Here is a 23,755-nt window from a genome sequence, read left to right on the forward strand (position 1 = left end):
AACTTGAGACTGCTGCCAATAGACATTGGGGGCTGGATGTGGATATTTGGAGTATGTCCAGCATGACCGTCATGTGCCCCAATCAGTCTACTACTGTGACTGCCCCGTTTACTGCCAGCATCGAGGGTGACCTCTCACCTGTGGTCAAGTAGGAGCTAATTTCAAGGTGTAGCAGGCAGTGAAAGACTTTCTGGGGGAACAATCAAAAGACCTCCCTGGCTCATCTGACAGACAGGTTTCAGGCACTATTTACAGCTGACAATGATCGTGAAACAGGTGTAATCGCTTACACTTTTCCAATGGCTTCTTGGCCCACAATATCTGGGCATTCACAGAGGGTGTGATTACTGGTAGCTATGAGCTCCAATGTCAGGTGTGTAATGGGGCCTCTTAGAAACATGGCTACCAAGGAGTGTGCATTGTCTGTACATACTGGGAGGAGTTATTCCAGATGTGGAATGAGTGGTTCAGGATGCCTTGAAGAACACAGCCTGTAGCCAGCTGCAGATGATGGCTCATGTTGGTATTAACAATGTGAATCACTTTGGATCAGAAGAGATTCTCTTTGATTTCAGGTTGCTATCTGAAGTGGTAAAGACTGCTGGTATTGCTTCTGATATGAAAGCAAAGCTTACCATCTATAGCATCTTCGACAGAACCGACTCTGGACCTTTGGTACACAGCTGAGTGGAGGGTCTGAATCAGAGGCTTAGATGGTTCCATGACTGTGTAGGTTGCAGATTTCTCAACTTGTACCATAAGGTGGTGGGGTTGTGTGTTCCACTTAATAGGTCAGCTACATGGATAGTGTGGTGTATGTGGAATGTACTGGGCAGTTTTTTAGATTAGAGGGTCTCAGGAAAGTACAGAAAGGTCTTCAGCCTCAAAGGTTGTAAGATGAATACAGGAAAAGGGTAGACATAACAACAATCTGTATTGTTGTTGTAAATTGTCATAATAGTTTTGAGAAAGAACCACAGCCCCAAGAACAAGTACAAAGCACTGAAGCTCAAATTTTTGTAGGTACCAAAAGCTGGTTGAAGCTAGACATAAGTTCAGTCAAAATTTTTACAAAGGGCTTAACAGTGTTGAGGAAAGATAGATTAAATAAACTCGGTGGCGGCACATTTGCCACTGTTAAAAATAGTTTATTTTGTAGCAAAAGTAGATAGTTCCTGTCAGTTAGTTTGGATAGAGGTTATACTTGACAACTGGAATAAATTAATAATTTGCTCCTTTTACTGCCCCCTGACTCAGATGATCCAGTTGCTGCACAGTTCAAAGAAAACATATTATCTCAAATAGGCACCCCACTTATACAATTACAGTTGGTGGTCACTTCAATCTACCCTCAACATGTTGGCCAAAATACATATTTAGAGCTGGTTGGAGGTATGAAACATCGTCAGAAATTGTGGTAGATACTTTCTCTGAAAATTATTTTGAGCAATTAGTTCAGGAGCCCTCTTGAAATTTAAATGGTTACAAAAACATACTTGACCTCTTAGCAACAAATAATCTAGTAGTAGTATCTGTGACAACTGAGAGATTTATACTAAATAAATTATTAAAAGATGGTACACAAAACAGGTCAGAACACTGTTGCAGAAGCAATAAAAAAAGTATGCCAAATTTTAAAGAACACTGAATTTCTGAGATTGGTGAGTTTTTACTGTAGTTCAAAACTTAGTGTGGACTTCAATGTGAAACGCTCTTAATGGTTCCCACAACTAAACTCTGTCTTGAAATCTGACGGAAAATCTGAAGAGATTCCGATCATATGTAAAGGACACCAGTGGCATCACAGTCAGTCCTTCACTGTACGATACTATTGGTATCTCTACCGATGGTGGCATCACTAAAGTGGAATTATTAAACACAGTTTTCCGAAATTCATTCACCAAAGAGAGTGAAGTAAATATTACAGTGTTTGCATCAGAAACAGCTGCCAACATGAGTAACTTAGAAGAAGATATCCTTGGTGTAGCAAAGCTGCTTAAATAACTTAAAGAAGGCAGGTCTTCTGGTCCAGGTAGTATACCAGTTAGGTTCCTTTCAGAGTATGCTGAAGTAATAACCCCATACTTACCAGTCATATACAAATGCTCACCTCAGTGCAAGATCTGTAACAAAGGACTAGAAAGTAGCACAGGTCATACCAAACTCAAGAAAGAAAATAGGAGTAACTTGCCGAATTAGAGAGCCAAATCACTGATGTTAATCTGCAGTAGAATTTTGGAACTTATACTGTGTTTGAACATCATGAATTACCTTGAGGTAATGGTCAGCATGGATTCAGGAAATATTGTCCTTGTGAAACACAACTAGTTCTTTATTCTCTTGAAGTAATGAGTGCTAATGACAGGGGTCTCAAATTGATTCCATATTTCTAGATTTCCAGAAGACTTCTAACACCATTCCTCACAAGAGACTTCTAACCAAATTGCAAGCCTGTAGAGTATTGCAGTTGTGTGACTGGATTTGTTATTTCCTGTCAGATAGGTCACGGTACACTGTGTGATCAAAACTATCCGGACACCCCCAAAAACATACATTTTTCATATTAGGTGCATTGTGCTGCCACCTACTGCCAGGTCCTCCATATCAGCGACCTCAGTAATCATTAGACATCGTGAGAGGGCAGAATGGGTCGCTCCACAGAACTCACGGACTTCAAACGTGGTCAGGTGATTGGGTGTCACTTGCGTCATACGTCTGTATGCGGGATTTCCACACTCCTAAACATCCCTAGGTCACTGTTTCCAATGTGATACTGAAGTGGAAACGTGAAGGGACATTTACAGCACAAAAGCATACAGGCCAACCTCGTCTGATGACTGACAGAGACCAACGACAGTTGAAGAGGCTCGTAATGTGTAATAGGCAGACATCTATCCAGACCGTCACACAGGAATTCCGAACTGCATCAGGATCCACTGCAAGTTCTATGACAGTTAGGCGGGAGGTGAGAAAACTTGGATTTTATGGTCGAGCTGCTGCTCATAAGCCACGCATCACACTGGTAAATGCCACATGACACCTCGCTTGGTGTAAGGAGTGTAAACAGTCGAGTAACATTGTGTGGAGTGATGAATCACAGCACACAATGTGGCGATCCGGTGGTAGGGTATGGGTATGGCTAATGCCCAGTGAACGTTAGCTGCCAGCGTGTGAAGTGCCAACAGTGAAATTTGGAGGGGGTGGTGTTATGGTGTGGTTATGTTTTTCATGGAGGGGGCTTGCAGCCCTTGTTGTTTTGCATGGCACTATCACAGCAGAGGCCTACATTGATGTTTTAAGCACCTTCTTGCTTCCCACTGTTGAAGAGCAATTTGGGGATGGCGACTGCATCTTTCAATATGATCGAACACCTGTTCATTATGCACAACCTGTGGTGGAATGGTTACACAACAATAACATCCCTATAATGGACTGGTCTGCACAGAGTTTTGACCTGAATCCTATAGAATACTTTTGGGATGTTTTGGAATGCCGACTTTGTGCCAGGCCTCACTGACCAACATTGATACCTCTCCTAAGTGCAGTATTCCATGAAGAATGGGCTGCCATTCCCCAAGAAACCTTCCACCACCTGATTGACAGTATGCCTGCGAGAGTGGAAGCTGTCATCAAGGCTAAGGGTGGCCCAACTCCATATTGAATTCCAACATTACCGATGGAGGCTGTCACAAACTTGTAAGTCATTTTCAGCCAGATGTCTGGATACTTCTGATCACATAGTGTATGTAGTAATCGATAGAAAATTGAGTAAAGCAGAAGTGATATCTGGCACTCTACAGAACTGTTATAGGCCCTCTGCTGTTCCTAATCTGTATAAATGTTTCAGGAGACAATTTGAGCAACCCTCTTGCAAGGGGACCACACAGTAAATGGATTTTTGTAATTTTTTATATTTACGGTAGGTGAAGTTCAGAACTCAAATATACTTCTCCCAAAGCAGGTCAATGCAAATCTCAGAAATTCTTGCGAAAATTGGCTTTGAAGTACTCCAGCTGTGTTTAATATGCTAAAATAAGGTACATATTTTCCAGTGAGCTGTGCAGCTCAGTGGAAGGGTGGTTGCACGGTGTGTGTGGGGCCAGGGTTCGATTCCAGACGGAATCAAAATTTTTAAACAAAGATGCATGTTATAGGAGCATTTCTGTGAAGCTTAAAATACATAAAGTGCCCAAGAGTGTCAGCCATTACATTGAGTCCAATTTTGGTTATAATTTTTTCCTTCTTTTTTTTTTCTTTTTCATTCAGTTCGAATTCCTATTCATTTAAATATAAAATTCAACAAATATATGCTGATTAACTTATGCACATCTTATTTATGATTGTCTACTAATTAATTTTTTTTTATCTTTTTGTTTTTTACTCTTCACCTTTGTTTAAAAATTTAACTCCACCAGGATTTGATTCTAGACCCCTACGCATCTGGCAAGCACTCTACCACATAGCCACACTGTTCGTCAAAAGATCATCACCTTAGTTTAGAATATTAAGAATGGTCAGGAAACTTCAAAGTCAGTTTTCTCGAACATTTTTGAGAGTTGCATCGAACTGCTTTGGGAGAGGTGTATTTCAGTTCTCAGTGTCACATACCGTAAATACAAAAAATTACAAAAATCCAATTGCCGAGGGGTCCCCTTGTTAGATTGTTTTCAAGTGATGCTGTTGTTTATCACCTAGTAAAGTCAACAGTAGGTCAAAACCAACTATAAAATGACTTAGACACAAAACCTGTGTGTTATGAAAAGTCCTAATTGTCTCTGAATAAGGAAAAGTATAACGCCGTCGACATGAGTACGGAAAGAAAGCCATTAAGCTTCAATTACACGGTAAATCACCCAATTCAACTAAGTACCTAGGAATTATGACTATGAGCGTATTGTTGTGCAGTATGGGATCCTTACCAGATAAGCTTAATGGAGGACGTCAAAAAAGTCCAGAGAAGGGCAACACCTTTTGTAAAGCAGGGGAGATGGATACGATAAGTGAACTGGGGTAGCAATCATTAAAACAAAGACTCCTTCCTTGTGGTGAGGTCTTTGCAAGAAATATCAGTCACCAGCTTTCCCCTCTGAATGTGAAAATATTCTATTGCCACCAACCTTCATAGGGAGAACTGATTATTGCAATCAAATAAGAGAAATCCAAGCTTGTACAGGAAGGTTTTAGTGTTCATTTTTCCCCACATGCTATTAGAGATTGGAATAGTAGAGAGATAGTCTGAAGGTAGTTTAAAGATCCCTCTGCCAGGCACTTAATTGTGAGTTGTGAGAGTAATCATGTAGATATAGATGTGAAGAAAACTGTTTGAATTCATCTTGCAAAATAGACAATATTTTGGATATGAGTGTTGATATTAGTATAGTATCTGACATCTTTTCTGACCAGAGATGATTCTGTTCAAATGCCATATTGTTCAGTGCACTTGTATTACTTGCTATGTCTCTAATTTTATTGTACTTGATACTATAATTTTTGAAGCAACTGCTGAATTCTTTGAGAAGTGTTTCTTTTGTATACTGCTTTAAGTTTTTTGTATATAGCCTTGGAAATTTCACAACACAGCACATGTGGCTTTATGTTTTTATCTGTTGTTTTCATTATATAATGTTTTGTCTGGCTGTCCGATTGCTGCAGTTCTACTTTTTTCTATTGTTTCAGTTTTTTTATTATGCTTCAGTTCCATTCCCAATAGTCCTATGTTTTAGGTCCACAGACATATTGCACTTCCAGATAACTTTACATTCTGATTTTTGCTCTGTTGCCAACCTTAAAGACCCTGCAGTAATCTTTGTGTTTTACCAACTCTTCAACACTTTCAACATTATGCTCTAGGTTATTTCTTTTGAGCAATGAGGCATTAAATTAATTAATTAATATGTCCAGCTCCCACTTTTAAAAATTCTTATCCAAAGATTTGGTTGCCATTATGTTCAGTGTCATTTTCTGAAAAAGTCTGCTGTATAACATTAGTAACCACAGCAGACATTCCTCAGTGTTTTCATCAATACAAAGTGTATTAAATTAAGCAAACTTTCTTTTCAGGGCCAAATCTATATGGTGCGATGATAATTGTAAAACAATTCCCAGTTCATAAATGTACTCATCAGACTAAACCTGTCTCTGGAGCAGCATGCCTGGCATCAATGTTGGGAGAGACAAATCCATCAAGGTAAAAAAAAAAAATTAAATTATGATTTCCAATTGTATAAATGGAGGCTTAAATTAAACATCCTAAGAGGTTGTGTTTCTTGTTGTTATGTAGCTCTGTATGGTTTTCATTAGATAGAATTTGAAAATTCTGAAGTTAAAAGAGATAGACTTAAAACATTTTCACAGCATATAAAATTTGGTGCTTGTAATTATTTATTTTTATTGTATCTAAATTTACACTTTTCTACTAGATAATGAAAGCTGTGAGAGTCACTATAATTTTCTTGTTTTGCTCACTACATGCTATTGTTCAATCATTCTTATACAATTATGACATTGTGTTCATCGGTTGTACTGTCAGATTTTGTTTGCTTATAAATTACTGTTTGATGGAAAGGCCGTTTCAGAGTGCAGAAGAAACCACATTAAGCACGTCTCCAAATATACAGGGTATGTTCAATATCAGCACCATTCACCAGAAGGCACATGTGGAGTCGATACATGCCAACTTTGCAAATGAAATGTTACTGCGTGACGGTGAAGATTTTCTGGATCATGTCATCTTCAGAATTGACACTTCATCTAAGTGGAAATGTGTACTCACATAATGTACTCTTCTGGGAGCCACATATCTTTATTTGTTAGCAAGATGGTGTGTCACCGCACTAGAACAACTTGGTACGCAGTAGGTTAAATGATGTTGTATTTTCCCAGACAGGTTAAAATATGCCATTGTCAAGCCTCCCTACAAAAAAGGTGACGCCAAAGATGTCAATAATTACCGGCCAGTATCCTTCCTTATAGCATTTTCAAAAGTCGTCAAGAAAGTAATGTACTCAAGAGTGATAGCCATCTCAACAGTAATGGGACGCTTAGTAAATCACAGTCTGGATTTCAAAAACGTTGTTCCACTGAGACAGCAATATACAGTTTCACTGCCAACATAGTAGAGTCTTTAAATAGTAAAATGTCACCAATAGAAATTTTCTGTGACTTATCCAAAGCATTTGATTGTGTGAATCATGACATTATGTTACAAAAATTACAATTCTATGGTATAAATGGAACAGTAATTGAGTGTTTTAGAAAACTGCTCAAAGATATGAACTGGAAAGATGTTTATAATGCTATTGACATGAATGAAAAATATAACACATTCATGAACAATGTCAGTACCATGTTTGAAAACTGTTTTCCTCTAAAAGTTACTCAAATTAAACAGAAGTCTATAATAAAATCATGGATTACACAAGGAATAAAGATTTACTGTTAGACAAAAAGGAAAATGTGTCTGTCGACCAATAATAGGTCCAATGCTGATGATTTAGCTAAATACAAGGAATACTGTAAAATATTAAAAAAAGTATTTCAGACATCTAAACAAATACACTACGAGAAGAAGATAGCAATGTCAGGGAACAAAATAAAAACAATATGGGATATAGTGAAATAGGAGACTGGTAGAACCAGACAGGAACAGGAGCAAATAGCACTAAGGGTAGATGACACATTAGTAACTGATGGGCATAGTGTGGCAAATCTATTTAACAAGTACTTTATATCCGTTACTGATAGAATGGGACTGTCAGGATCAGTAAATAATGCCCTTGAATATCTGAAATTAGCCTTTACAAATAGCTTCAGGTACATGAATATGTCACTCACTTCACCAAAAGAAATAACTTCCATAATGAAATCTTTAAAAACAAAGTGTTCTAGTGGTTACGATGAAATATCAACAAAGTTAATTAAGGCATGTTCTTGTGAGTTTAGTACAATTCTAAGTTACTTGTGTAACCAGTCAATTATAGCTGGGATATTTCCTGACTGGCTAAAACATGCAGATGTTAAGCCTCTATTCAAGAAAGAGGATAAAGAGATACCATCAAACTACAGACCGATTTCACTTTTTCCAGCATTCTCAAAAATTTTAGAAAAAGTAATGTACAGGCAGCTTCTCAACCATCTGACCACAAATAACATATTATCAAGAACACAGTTTGGATTTCTGAAGGGTTCTGATATCGAGAAGGCGATTTACATGTACAGTGAAATACGTAATTCATTAAATAACAAGTTACAAGCAGCAGGTATTTTCTGTGATTTGTAAAAGGCATTCGATTGTGTGAACCACAACATCCTTTTAAATAAATTAGAAATCTATGGTGTCACGGGCAGTGCTGCAAAATGGTTCAAGTCATACCTCGCTAACAGGAAATGAAGGGTGTCAGTGCAAGGGACTAGTGAATTAAGTGATCATCAGAATGGGAAGAAATTACATGTGGTGTCCCACAAGGATCCATCTTAGGGCCATTGCTTTTTCTTGTGTACATTAATGATCTCTCATCAGTTACACTGCCAGAAGCAGAGTTCATTTTGTTTGCAGATGACACAATTATTGGAATTAAATAGTATGTCGAGTGTAGTTCTAGAAAGATCTGCTAATGATATTTTCATGGATATTAATAAATGATTTAAAGCCAACTCACTGACATTAAACTTCGAAAAGACTCACTATATGCAATTCAGAACCTGTAAGAGGTTTCCACCGAGCATATGCATAAAGTATGAAGAAGAGCAGATAGAAGAGGTTGAGAGTCTTAAATTCCTGGGATTACAACTTAATAATAAATTCAGTTGAGAGGAGCACACCACAGAACTGCAGAAACACCTTAACAAATCTGTATTTGCAATTCGAGTGTTAGCAGACAGAGGTGACATAAAAATGAAAAAGCTTGCATACTTTGCCTACTTTCATTCCATAATGTCATATGGTATAATATTTTGGGGTAACTCTTCAAGTGAAATGAAAGTTTTCAGAGTCCAAAAGCGTGTAATACGTATTATTTGTGTAGTAAATTCACGGACGTCCTGTAGAAACCTCTTCAAAGAACTGGGTATACTAACTACTGCCTCTCAGTATATTTACTCCTTAATGAAATTTGTCCTAAATAATATATCTCTTTTTCCAACAAACAGCTCAGTTCATACATACAATACCAGGAATAAAAATGATCTGCACAAGGATTTAAAAGCACTTACTTTAGTTCAAAAAGGGGTCCACTACTCAGGAACACTCATCTTCAATAATTTGCCAGCAAACATAAAAAATTTGGTTACAAATAAAGATCAGTTTAAAAGGAGCCTGAAAGACTTACTAGTGGCCAACTCCTTCTACTCCATTGACAAATTTTTTAATAGAAACAAATGATGTATTGTATATATTCATACTATTAGTATTGTTATTTCAGCTTTAAAAAAATAAGAAAAAAATAAAAATAAATAATTGACATGTTCCACATCCACAAGGAACAGCTCAACACAGATCTATGGAACAAAAAACTAGTCTAATCTAATCTAAGCATATGAGTGGTTAAGGCATCTATAGAACAGGAAGCAAAAAGTTTCTTTATATGGTTTAAGTGATTTAAGGAAGTTTCCCACTTCATCTAACTGAAGTGAAATTACATTAGGTGTTCCATAGAGTTCAATCAAGGGTCCCCCTCTGTTCTTGATATATGTGAATGACCGCCCTTCTTATCTGAAACAAGAAGCTAAACTGACGCTGCTGATGGTATAGGCATCATTATTAATCCAGGAAAATAAACTCCAATAGAAAATGATATGAATAATGTCTTTGGAAAAGTTATCGATTGGTTTTCTGTGAATGGGCTTGCTCTGAACTATGAAAAAACGCAGTACATCCAAATTACTACTGCAAGAAGTACAGTTCCTTCAATAAATATAACACATGAACGGAAGTCAGTAGCCATGGAGAGCATACTAAGTTTTTGGGTGTACACATAGATGAGAATCTTAATTGGGAAATTCATATTTTGGATCTCCTAAAGTGACTAGTTTCACCAACTTTTGCAGTCAGAATAATTGCTAATTTTGAAAATATTGAAATTAGCAAGCTAACATACTTTGCATACTTTCGCTATCTGATGTCATGATGTTATTGTTGTGGTCTTCAGTCCTGAGACTGGTTTGATGCAGCTCTCCATGCTGCTTTATCCTGTGCAAGCTTCTTCATCTCCCAGTACTTACTGCAACCTACATCCTTCTGAATCTGTTAGTGTATTCATCTCTTGGTCTCCCTCTATGATTTTTATCCTCTACACTGCCCTCCAATACTAAATTTGTGATCCCTTGATGCCTCAGAACATGTCCTACCAACCGATCCCTTCTTCTAGTCAAGTTGTGCCACAAACTCCTCTTCTCCCCAATTATATTCAATACCTCCTCATTAGTTATGTGATCTACCTATCTAATCTTCAGCATTCTTCTGTAGCACCACATTTCAAAAGCTTCTATTCTCTTCTTGTCCAAACTATTTATCGTCCATGTTTCGTTCCATACATGGCTGCACTCCATACAAATACTTTCAGAAACGACTTCCTGACACTTAAATCAATACTCGATGTTAACAAATTTCTCTTCTTCAGAAACGCTTTCCTTGTCATTGCCAGTCTACATTTTATATCCTCTCTACTTCGACCATCATCAGTTATTTTGCTCCCCAAATAGCGAAACTCCTTTACAACTTTAAGTGTCTCATTTCCTAGTCTAATTCCCTCAGCATCACCTGACTTAATTCGACTACATTCTATTATCCTCATTTTGCTTTCATTGATTTTCATCTTATATCCTCCTTCAAGACACTGTCCATTCTGTTCAACTGCTCTTCCAAGTCCTTTGCTGTCTCTGACAGAACTAAAATGTCATCAGCGAACCTCAAAATTTTTATTTCTTCTCCATGGATTTTAATACCTACTCGGAATTTTTCTTTTGTTTCCTTTACTGCTTGCTCAATATACGGATTGAATAATATCGGGGAGAGGCTACAACCCTGTCTCACTCCCTTCCCAACCACTGCTTCCCTTTCGTGCCCCTTGACTCTTATAACTGCCATCTTGTTTCTGTAAAAATTGTAAATAGCCTTTCGCTCCCTGTATTTTACCCCTGCCACCTTTAGAATTTGAACGAGAGTATTCCAGTCAACATTGTCAAAAGCTTTCTCAAAGTCTACAAATGCTAGAAATGTAGGTTTGCCTTTCCTTAATCTATTTTCTAAGATAAGTCATAGGGTCAGTATTGCCTCACATGTTCCAACATTTCTACGAAATCCAAACCAATCTTCCCCAAGGTCGGCTTCGATCAGTTTTTCCATTCGTCTGTAAAGAATTCGTGTTAATATTTTGCAGCTGTGACTTATTAAACTGATAGTTCAGTAATTTTCAAATTTGTTAACACCTGCTTTCTTTGGGATTGGAATTATTATATTCTTCTTGAAGTCTGAGGGTATTTCGTCTGTCTCATACATCTTGCTCAGCAGATGGTAGAGTTTTGTCAGGACTGGCTCTCCCAAGGCCGTCAATAGTCTCAATGGAATGTTGTCTACTTCCGGGGCCTTGTTTCGACTCAGGTCTTTCAGTGCTCTGTCAAACTCTTCATGCAGTATTGTATCTCCCATTTCATCTTCATCTACATCCTCTTCCATTTCCATAATATTGTCCTCAAGTACATAACACTTGTGTAGACCCTCTATATACTCCTTCCACCTTTCTGCTTTCCCTTCTTTGCTTAGGACTGGGTTTCCACCTGAGCTCTTGATATTCATACAAGTGGCTCCCTTTTCTCCATAGGTCTCTTTAATTTTCCTGTAGGCATTACCTATCTTACCCCTAGTGAGATAAGCCTCTACATCCTTACATTCGTCCTCTAGCCATCCCTGCTTAGCCATTTTGCACTTCCTGTCGATCTCATTTTTGAGACGTTTGTATTCCTTTTTGCCTGCTTCATTTATTGCATTTTTATATTTTCTCCTTTCATCAATTAAATTCAATATTTCTTCTGTTACCCAAGGATTTCTACTAGCCCTCATCTTTTTACCTACTTGATCCTCTGTTGCCTTCACTACTTCATCCCTCAGAGCTACCCACTCTTCTTCTACTATATTTCTTTCCCGCATTCCTTTCAATTGTTCCCTTATGCTCTCCCTGAAACTCTGTACAACCTCTGGTTTAGTCAATTTATCCAGGTCCCATCTCCTTAAATTCCCACCTTTTTGCAGTTTCTTGAGTTTTAATCTACAGTTCATAACCAATAGATTGTGGTCAGAGTCCACATCTGCCCCTGGAAATGTCTTACAATTATAACCTGGTTCCTAAATCTCTGTCTTACCATTATATAATCTATCTGATACCTTCTAGTATCTCCAGGCTTCTTCCATGTATACAACCTTCTTTTATGATTCTTGAACCAAGTGTTAGCTATGATTAATTTATGCTCTGTGCAAAATTCTACCAGACGGCTTCCTCTTTCATTTCTTAACTCCAATCCATATTCACTTACTATATTTCCTTCTCTCCCTTTTCCTACTCTCGAATTCCAGTCACCCATGACTGTTAAATTTTCGTCTCCCTTCACTACTTGAATAATTTCTTTTATCTCATCATACATTTCATCAATTTCTTCATCATCTGCAGAGCTAGTTGGCATATTAACTTGTACTTCTGTAGTAGGCATGGGCTTTGTGTCTATCTTGGCCACAACAATGCGTTCGCTGTGCTGTTTGTGGTAGCTTACCCACATTCCTATTGTTTTATTCATTATTAAACCTACTCCTGCATTACCCCTATTTGATTATGTATTTATAACCCTGTAATCACCTGACCAAAAGTCTTGTTCCTCCTGCCACCGAACTTCACTAATTCCCACTATATCTAACTTCAACCTATCCATTTCCCTTTTTAAATTTTCTAACCTTCCTGCCCGATTAAGGGATCTGACATTCCACGCTCCGATCCATAGAACCCCAGTTTTCTTTCTCCTGATAACAACGTCCTCCTGAGTAGTCCCCGCCCAGAGATCCGAATGGGGGACTATTTTACCTCCGTAATATTTTACCCAAGATGATGTCATCATCCATTAACCATACAGTAAAGCTGCATGCCCTCGGGAAAAATTATGGCTGTAGTTTCCCCTTGCTTTCAGCCGTTTGCAGTACCAGCACAGCAAGGCCATTTTGGTTAGTGTTACAAGGCCAGATCAGTCAGTCATCCAGACTGTTGCCCCTGTAGCTACCAAAAAGGCTGCTGCCTCTCTTCAGGAACCACACGTTTGTCTGGCCTCTCAACAGATACCCCTCCGTTGTGGTTGCACCTACGGTACAGCCATCTGTATCGCTGAGGCATGCAAGTCTCCCCACCAACAGCAAGGTCCATGGTTCACGGGGAGGGTGGGGGGGGGGGGGCTGATGTCATACGGAATAATATTTTGTGATAACTCAACACTTCGGCAAAACATATTCGTTGCTCAAAAGAAAGTGGTTAGAATAATGTGTGGGGCTCATAGTTGCCCATCTTGTGGGCATCTGTTTAAAAGGTTAGGAATTCTTACAACAGCCTCACAGTACATTTAATCAGTAATGAAATTTGTTCTCAATAACACGGACCAGTTTAAAAACAATAGTGACATTCATGATTATAATACCTGAGGAAAGAAATACTTAAATTATCCTCTACTTAACCTAGCTTTGGTGCAGAAAGGGGTAAAACATGCCGCTGTAAAAGTTTTTGATAAATTACTAGATGAAATAAAATGTCTGACAGACTGCAGTAATAGTTTTAAAAATAAATTGAAATCATATCTCCATGACATCTCCTTCTACACTGTAGATGAATTCTTGAAAAGGCTTTAAGGGAATGGGGTAGGTAATAAGAATCTTAAGCTTTAAAAAAAAAAAATCTTATGCACTTGACACATTCTACATCATAACTATTATCGTGAGATTGATCAATGAAACAACGTAACTAACTAACCACTGGCTTGTATGCGGGGGACCAGATGACAGAGCTGTTTTTGAATGGCCTCCATGTTCACCTGATCTGACGCCATGCAATTTTACCTTTGGGGGTTTACAAATGACCATGTGTATGTACCTCCACTACCAGCTGACCTACTTGACTTAAGAAACAATATTGAAGCAGTTGGTACAACAATTACTATAGACACACTGATCAAGGTTTGGGAAGAACTCGCCTGTAGGCTCAATGTGTACTGTGTGATGAGTGGTGCTCACACTGAACACTTGTAACAGAAACTGTTTGGGTTGCTCTTTCATTTGATGTATTATTTGCAATTGTAAGTCGACTCTAATAAATGCTACAGAGTTTTGAAACAACCTGTACATTCACATTCACAGCTCCTGATAGTTGCATGGTATATATGCTGGGGCAAAACATCTGTTTTTGAGGATACCTGGTTCATGAAACCTAGAGTAGATCGATCGTCAACGAAATGAATGCTTCTGAGTTAATGGATACAGCAAAATGTCATGGTTCAAATGCTTTGCATAGTTTGGTGGAAGGCAATTGTGAGAAATTCTACAATTGGTCTACTCTAGTTTTTATGAACCAGATATTCTCAAAAAAAAAAAAAAAAAGACCTTTTGCCCCAGCATATTTGCCATGCAAGTATCGGGACGTGAAACTGAGCCTGTATTTGTAAACGTGCGTAATGTGGTTTCTTCTGCACTCTGAAAGGATCTTTCCATCAAACAGTAATTTATAAGTTCTGCTACTTATACGCAGTTTCATCTGGATTTGTGCTCTCAACACTAAATGGTAACCATCACTGCCACTATCTGAGACTAAATTTATAATCTTACCCTGCATGACCAGACAGTTGACAAATATTAATTTTACACTCATTTTTATGAAAATCAGCATCTCCTCATTTGTTCATCTGTCATTGGGATCATAAAACAAATTTCCAGTTTCTCATGCTTTCCAGTTATTTTTGTGTCCACTTCTAGATATGTGCCTTAAAGTTTGTTTTTATTTCCTGTTTACATATTTATGTATGATGAGGTCAGCAATCATTTTGTGATACAACAATAAATTGTAACTTCAAATACCAGCTATAATCAAAACAAAAGCGCACAAAATTTGCCATTTTTACAGATCAAGCTGTCTGATACTCAGCATAACTATAAGAATATAGCTTTCATATTGTAAACTGGAAAATTCATGTGAGCATACAAAATATGCAGCTTAACAGCTGTGTGTAAGAGGCAGGCTATAAAGATGTTGAGTTACAGAAAAAAAAATATGTTTTAAGGTAGGAGAGAAAATTGCAGCACTAAAGCAAGTGTTCATCCAAACAACCCTTGGCTGTGCTGGCGATTGACCTATTGGAGATGGTATGTCCTTGCCATCCTCTGATCTAAGGAGCAAGCCATGCAGCCAGTTATACAGGGACACATAATTGAACACCAGATGGAAAAAATGTAAATTTAATATTTTGTCAGCTGCCTGGTCATGCAGGGTAAATCATAAGTTTAGTCTCAGGTCATGGCAGTAACGGTTCCCACATAGTATTGAGAGCAGAAATCCAGATGACTGCATATAAGTAGCAGAACATTCCCAGTTCTAGAAATTATATAAGAAAAATAGACTGGATGTCAACAAAGGCATCATATTTATTGCTACAGAGTATTACATCAGTTCAGAGGAGAGTACTAGCAGTTCAGGAAATGAATTGAGCTTAGTGAAAGGAAGACTTACGGGTGTACAGTATTGTATCTGATTGCTTCTGTCTGTCACCTTTGTTAACTATAGAAGTGCCAGAACTCTTAAATGAAAATTATAAGAGTATAATTTATCAACAAAAATATTCATTGTTTCAAAATATAATATGCATAGATAAAAAGTCTAGTAACCAGTGGCAGCAGGAGAAAACACATGAAGTATCAGGAAATGCACAAGCCTTCAGAGCCAGTGAGGGGTTGAAGGGAAAGGAAGAGGGATGAAGAAAAATGACTGATGAGATTTAATGAAATGCGAAGAGTTATGGAAAATTTGATTTGCCCAGACCCCAGTGTCAGGGGAGACTTACTGGATGGGATAAGAAAGAAATACTGATTGTTAGTGGCTGCACTGGATGAGATCTGAAAACTTGAGAACTTAAAGATGGAAGATTGAGAAGTAAGCAACAAGATATCACTGAAAAACCCATGTGAAAGAGCCAATAAGGGTGAAAAGTTTAGTTTATTATACATGGTATACAGTTGGAGAGGACTGGGGGGGGGGGGGGTGGTTTGAATAAAAAAGATATAGAAAAAGAAGTGGGGGTGAAGAACAGGAATAGTTACAGAAAAGAAAAGCTGAACCCACAGAAATTAATGTAAATTTAGGCCAGGCGGATGGTAAGAACAAAACACATGTTGTAACATGTGTTCCCACCTGCAGAGTTTGAGGGAATGCTATCAGTAGGGACAATGCAGTTGGCACATGTGATGAAGCAGATACCAAAGTCATGATTGCCATTGTGTAGAATGTGCTCTGCAACAGGATATTGTGTGTTGCCAGTATGCACCCAACTATCTATGCCCATTCATCGTAACTGATACCTTTGTGGTAGTCATGCCATCATAGAAGGCCACATATTCTTTACATAACAGCTGGTACATGGCATTTCATTTCAAATCTGGCTCTCCCATTGATAGTGTCAGTCACAGAGCTGGTGTAGGTGATGGTAGGATGGTGGATTAGACAAATCTTATAGTGGGGACGGTCACAAGAATAGGAGTCATAGGACAGGGAAATGGGTGCCATGAAGGTTGACCAGGATACTGCAGAGATTTGGGAGGGGGAGGGGGGGGGGCGACAAAAAGCTATTATAGGTGGGGTGGTCAGAATATCAGACAAAATGGATCTCATTTCAGTTTCAGAGCATGATTTTAGAAGTCATAGCCCTGTTGAAGTTGCTGATTAATACATTCAAGACCAGGGCAGTACTTAGTGATAAAACACGTGCTCTTAAGATGTTTTCTTGGAAGACTCAACAGTACTAGGAGTGGATGTGATGGTCGGCAATCCTGGTTCAACAGTTTCTTGTCCTATTACCACAGTTCTTTATAGTGCCACATTTTTCCAGGATTTCCCAAAAGCTTGTTTTCCGCTTCACAACATTCTTGTAAAGAATTTTGTGCTAGACATTCATTTTAATTAAATTCACTTTTTATTCAAAGATAAAAAAATTTGATGTAGCCACTGTTACATTTAAGTCAATGATAACTATCTATAGCATAGTCTCACACTTGACACAACCAGAGCAGAATACATGTGACAACAATATCGCCAGATTCCTTTCCACTTTTCCATTCATTAGATACAGTTTTTACATTGTGAGATCCCTCTTAATTCCTACTATTTGTTTCTAATTCCTGTGAGCTAAGAATTTTTCAGACAATATATTTGTTTCATCATATTCTTACCATCAAGGTGGAAGGAGATGTCAAATTGTTTTCATCACACAGTTACAAAAAAATTTGATTTTGTCTTTATTTTTGTATCTCTCATGTACTACGAGGGCATGACGAAAATTAATGCCTCAAATTTTTTATGGGAAAACTCTTAAAGCTATTTAAATTAAATTACCTTTATTAAAATGCTTCTTCTTTATTCTTCGTGTCTACACATTGATTTCTCAACATAGTCACCCTGGTGATGAACACATTTCTCCCAATATGAAACCAGTTTGTTGATACCATCATTGTAGAATGTTTGCTTTGTTGACATAGCCACAGCCTCACCTCTGCTTGCACTGCTTCATTGTTATCAAAGATGTTCTTTAAGTTATAGAAACAGATGAAAATTGGATGGGGCAAAGTCAGGACTGTATGGACAGTGGTCGATGACGGTGAACCCTAGGTGTAGGTCTTTTCAGATGTCGCAGTGCTCATGTGTGGTCTGGCATTGTATGCCGAAGGAGAGAGTGCTTCTTGTGTGGACAAATGTTTTTTGTGGTTATGAAATTAATTACAGATTGCAGTTTCTCACACACTGACGTAGTTTTGTTACACACCTCAATGCTGCATGCTACAATTCGGAGCCCTCTTGCAGCAGAGGGTTGGCACTTGCATCAGTGAGAGTGGGAAAATTAACTGAGTAATATGCCTGACATGTAATACCTCAACTGATATTGAGAACAGAATTAAAAAATCGGAGGCATTACTTTTCAACTTGCTCTCATATGAATGGGATTGCAACAACAGAATTTTTTCAAATTTCATTCCAAAAACTACTTTTGTAGATGTGGCTCACAAGTATAATTTTGTTCCATTTCAGGTATATGATAGCTACACAGGATAGAGAGTTGCAAGAAGTAGCTAGAAGAATTCCAGGAACCCCACTCATTTACTTGCACCAAAAGACTCCAACTTTGGAACAACCTTCTAAAGTATCTAGTCAAGTTGCAGAAATTAATTCCAAGACAAGGTATGTGAGTGGGCGTCATTAAACTAGTAATAATATATTTTCATAACAAATTTTTCCGATTTAACAAAACATGACTTCACTGAAGATTACAGAGAGACATTCACTGATCTAGATACCATGTACTTACATCAGAAGGTAGTTAACCTTCCACCAGTTAAAACTATTTATAGATCAAAAAAGTAAATAATGTGAAACTCATTAACCAGTTTCACCCTTAACAGTTATTACTTTCTAGAATGCAATGATTGCTTTGAATGTGCCAAATTATATGCCACTACACACTACAATCATGATTGCCGCCAACAAGCAGTGTAGTTCTTAATTTCGTTCCTCATAATCAATGTTTTTAGAAAGCTCACAACTGTGTCATTATTGGTTTAAACAATAAAATACTGCATGAGTTACTTTTTCATACAAAGCTTGACATGTTTCGAAAATTTATTCTTATTATCAAGTGCAAACATTTACATTGGTATTCTAAGTGATGTTTGCGTGTTTGTTGTTGTGGCCTTCTTGCCCTTCAGTCATCTTTTTGTGGTTTTAAGGCACTGTCCTCCTCCATTGTGCAGAAATTCACATACACACAAACCATCTCTCACTTACAGACTTTGACCGAGCGAGGTGGTGCAGTGGTTGGCACACTGGACTTGCATTTGGGAAGACGACGGTTCAATCCCGCATCCGACCATCCTGATTTAGGTTTTCCGTGATTTCCCTAAATCGCTCCAGGCAAGTGCCGGGATGGTTCCTTTGGAAGGGCACGGCCGACTTCCTTCGCCATCCTTCCCTAATCCGATGAGACCGATGACCTCGCTGTTTGGCCTCTTCCCACCCAAACCCAAACTTACAGACTTGTTTTGAGAATTTATTCTCATTATCAAGTGTGGTGTGAGTCATGGTGTGATAACGAGAGTCAACTCTCTAAACACATCATGCTGGTGCAGTGTTTTATTAATTAAGTTATTACAATTTAATTAAGCATTAATTTGTTTACAGTTCCCTTTCAACTTTGAGCTATTGCTATTTTTCACTGTTCTAGTGGCTAGCTCCATGGAACTGCACATGTGCGGACAAGTGCCATGGAGTTGCAGAATGTGACAATTAAATTAGAAGTCTGTGTGCAGCCTAGCCTTAAAGCTTTGTATGGGGTGGGAGAGTGGTAGCTGAGGTTGCTATTGAAATATAGTTGACCTCAATGCTACTTAAACACATACCTCTAAAATTCATATTCTGTCTTGAATAAGTTCTTTCTTGAACTTTGTTTTAGGACACTGTTGTGGGTTCATGTCAGGTCCATGATTAACCAGACATTTGAGGAGGTCATTAATCTCAGATTCCTTATAACTTTTTTCAGCTCTAACATAATGTAGCAGCATAGCAGCATAATTAATGAAATTGTTTAATGGTAATCCATTGATATGTATGCAGTTGTTTGAATACCACAATTTTCTGATTGTTAAGAAGAAGTGGAGGATGACAGATATCTTGGTCATACACCTGTGGCTGCAAGAAGAAACAAAAACATCCAGAATTTAACTGTACACAAAACCCACATGTAAGATTTCAAATGAAATGACAATTTTGATAGACAATGAGAATCCAGAAAATTCTGTGAAAAAGTAGTCATAATAAACCCCATACAGCAACAAGAAATAAGTAAAAATGCATTTGATCTGGCATGGGGAATGTTTTTAAAAAAGACCACGACTTACTTCAAAGTGTCATCACATGTCATGAAACATGAGATTTAGAATCAAAATCACTTTTGATGGATTGAAAAACCTCATATTCTCCGTCATGAGATCATGCTAATGCACAGTGCCCTTTCTCTTGGAACAGTTGTTATCGTACAAAAACATTTCAGTGCGAGAATGCTTTCCCTAATTCCAAGACTTTACCTGAGTGTCTCATCTGCCTCCTGAAATGAAAAGAGTTCTGAAGGGAATAAATTTTCAGCCTGTAGAAGAGATGGAACCATAGCTATCAGCAAAAGAAAGAGGGTTGGTGGGGAAGCTCACTTTCTCCCCCCAATTGGAATTTGAATACAGGTTTTTCAATCATTACAGAATTCATGTGCATTTATAGAAATAATTGTCTGAGATTATACTAAACAGCATACTTAATACTATCATCCGCTACAGGAAATAGTGTGGAATTAGTAATCACTATGTAACGTGTTTGCCTATTTCTTAGGCTGTTCAAGAGATATTATACTGTTTCCATGCATAGGGGATGTTTCATCACTATTCTGTGTACAGGGTGGAGGTTAACACTGCCGAATAGAGTCCCTAGTCTTTTCTCTGTTCCTTCCTTGTACAGTCCTTAATGAGCTGCAGAAAGAGGCCATTCCCACACTGTAGCACGAGGATTCCAGTGTCAATTCCCAGCATAAAATAAACACAGCTGTAGTAAACCGCCCCTCATCTGTCCTTAATTCGCACAAGCATATCCTTCTACCCTTCCTGCTCAACTTAATCATAGAAGTATTTTGCCATTTTTATAGAAAAGAAAGAAAGGAATCTGTGGAGTGTGTGATCGCCACAGATGGCAATTCATGCTCTGCAATGTGCTCCAGTGCTGGCCACAAGTTTATTCAGAAGTTTTTGTGGTAGAGTGATCCGTTCCTTCACCAGCATGGTTGACAACTGCTGCATGTTGTTGGTGCATGTGAACATGCAGCAATAGTCTTTCCAATGCATCCTACACATGCTTGATGAGATTGAAGTTGACAAAATGGACAGGTCAGTCCATTCACCAAATACCCTCTCATCCAAGAGTCCCTCCACTTGTGCTGTTTGATACATTCGTACATTTTTATTATCCGTAAAAATGAAGTCACGTCCAAATGCACCCCTGAAGAGAAGCTCATAGGGGAGGAGTACAGTGTTATAATAACGTTGAATGGCGAGACTTGGAGCTCAGTTTTCACCTGCAACAGTATGCCTCCCCACAACATAACATCTGGACCACCAAAACAATTATGACCCCACTTCTCACAAGTCCAGTCCCTATGCTCTTGTCACAGTTTCAAATGATGCCGCTGATGTGCGGGTGCTAATGGAACACAGAATGCTGGTCATCGGGCAAAGCAATCACCCCCATGCAGTCACCATGTCACTGTAGAATGTGAGAATGCATGTCTTACAGTCATATTAAATGTGCTTTCAATTGCACCTGATGACTGACGTGGGTCTTGTCTTGCCTGTTGCACAATGTAGCAGTCATCTGCTACTGTAGTTGACCATGAACAGTTACCTCCTCTCCTTCAGACAGCATTGCATGTGGTTTGGAATGCTTCCCATGCATGTGAAACAATGCTGTGAGCAGTACCAAACCCCTGGGCTATACTCGTCACATTTCGTTTGTCTTCCAGTTTGCCGATAATTCTTCCCCGTGTGAAGTCATCCAAATGTTGTCTCTGGGCCATGTTGTAATGAAGGCCACTATCACAGTGCACCATAAATGCTCAATAATTGACACACACTATGTTTTTCTTTTCTTTCAACTTCCTCATGTTGCAGAGCCAACCCCATTTGGTGCTACTGTCACAGTGATCTCATACCATGTGACGTGCAGCTTTTTGTGCACAACTGGGAGACCTCTAGCAGCATGCTCCCACACTGTTATTCATTTCCACTAATTGGTTAATATGTTATGTTACTTTATCTGTCTAGTCATTAAGTTTTTCAGAACGGTATATTAATAGTATAAAAAGAGCTACCGGCTCTTTCTGGTCACCATGACCAACTTTATCCTCACCCACAATTAGTTCTCCGTTGAAAACATCACCTTCAAACAAACTTGGGATATGACATTGGGCACCTGCAGGGCACAGTCCTATGCCAACCTATTCATGGGCCATATATAGGAATCCTTTCTAACAGCCCAGAATCCCAAACCTGTTTTAGATTCATTGATCACATCTTCTTGGTCTGGATTGAGGGTGAGGACACCATATGCACATTCCTCCATAACCTCAACACCTTCTCTCTCATACACTTCACCTGGTCCTCCTCAACCCAACAAGCCACCTTCCTTGATGTTGACCTCCACCTCCAAGATGGCTACATTAGTACCTCTGTCCACATAAAGGGTACAAAACACCAGCAATACCTCCATTTCAACAGCTGCCACCGATTACATACCAAGAAGTCCTTCCACATAGCCTACGCACCCATGGCCATCACATCTGTAGTGACGAGCACTCCCTCTCAAAATATACCAAGAGTGTCACTGAGATCTTCACAGACTGTAATTACCCTCCCAACCTTGTACAGAAAAAGATATTCTGTACCTTATCTCTCCAGTCACCCACCACCACCCAAGATCTCACTTTTCAGCCATAGAGGAGCATTCCCCTTGTAACTCATTACCACCCAAGACTGGAGCTACTGGATCAGTCTCCACGAAGGTTTCAACTACCTTATGTCGTGCCCTGTGATGAGGAATGTTCTACTCACTGTTATTCCGCTGCCCACTGAACCTACACAATATTCTTATCCATTCCTACACAACCCTTGCTCCCAACCTCATGCTTCATGGCTCACATCCCTGTAACAGAACTAGATGCAAGACATGTCTCATAAATCCTTGCACCACTCCAGTCCCTCACAAGCATCACCTATCCCATCACAGGTGGTCCTACCTGTGAAACCAGCTGTTTCAACAACTGTGCTGCATTCTGTGTGGTCATAACAACCAACAAGCTGTCTGTCACATGAATGGCCACTGACAAATTGTGGCCAAGAAATAGCTGCATCACACAGTTGCTTAGCAGCTGCACAACACAACATTCTTCATTTTGATGACTGCTTCACAGCCTTTGCCACCTGGATCCTTCCTACCAACACCAGCTTTTCTGAATTTCGCAGGTAGGAACTCTCCATGCAATATATCCTATGTTCCTGTAACCCACGTGGCCTCAACCTTCGTTAGTCATTGTCCTTTGCCCACCTATCCCCTTCCTTGTTCCCAGTCCAGCACTACACAGCCCTGTATTCCACCAGTGCGCCCACAGTCTTTTTACTGCTCTCCTATTCCACGCCTCCCTCCCCACCCCCTTTCTCCCCTGCTCTCCATCTAACCTCCCAACCACACCTAGCTGCCCCACCCTCTCTCCACCTTGTCCTTGCATGCTCCCACTAGCAACACTTTATGATCTCCCATTCTCACCCTGCTATCCGTCCCGCTCCCCACCTCAGCCTCCTCCTTACTCGCACCTGGTTGCCTTTCCCATCGTGTGCTGCTGCTCACTGTCTGGCTTCAGCTGCCAGAGACTGTGGTCCTGTGTGTACGAGTTG

At 39.1% G+C, this 23,755-nt stretch overlaps 1 protein-coding gene across 1 annotated transcript in view; it reads left to right on the forward strand.

Moving 5' to 3' along the window:
• LOC124774991 (rRNA-processing protein UTP23 homolog) overlaps window positions 1-23,755 on the forward strand; it is a 56,181-nt gene that overhangs the window by 28,568 nt on the left and 3,858 nt on the right. Inside the window, 2 exon segments of the mRNA XM_047249739.1 lie at window positions 6,061-6,187; window positions 18,306-18,455. Coding sequence (XP_047105695.1) covers window positions 6,061-6,187; window positions 18,306-18,455 — 277 coding nt within the window.

This window comes from Schistocerca piceifrons, chromosome 2 (assembly GCF_021461385.2).
Source record: "Schistocerca piceifrons isolate TAMUIC-IGC-003096 chromosome 2, iqSchPice1.1, whole genome shotgun sequence".
Taxonomy (NCBI): Eukaryota; Metazoa; Arthropoda; class Insecta; order Orthoptera; family Acrididae; genus Schistocerca; species Schistocerca piceifrons.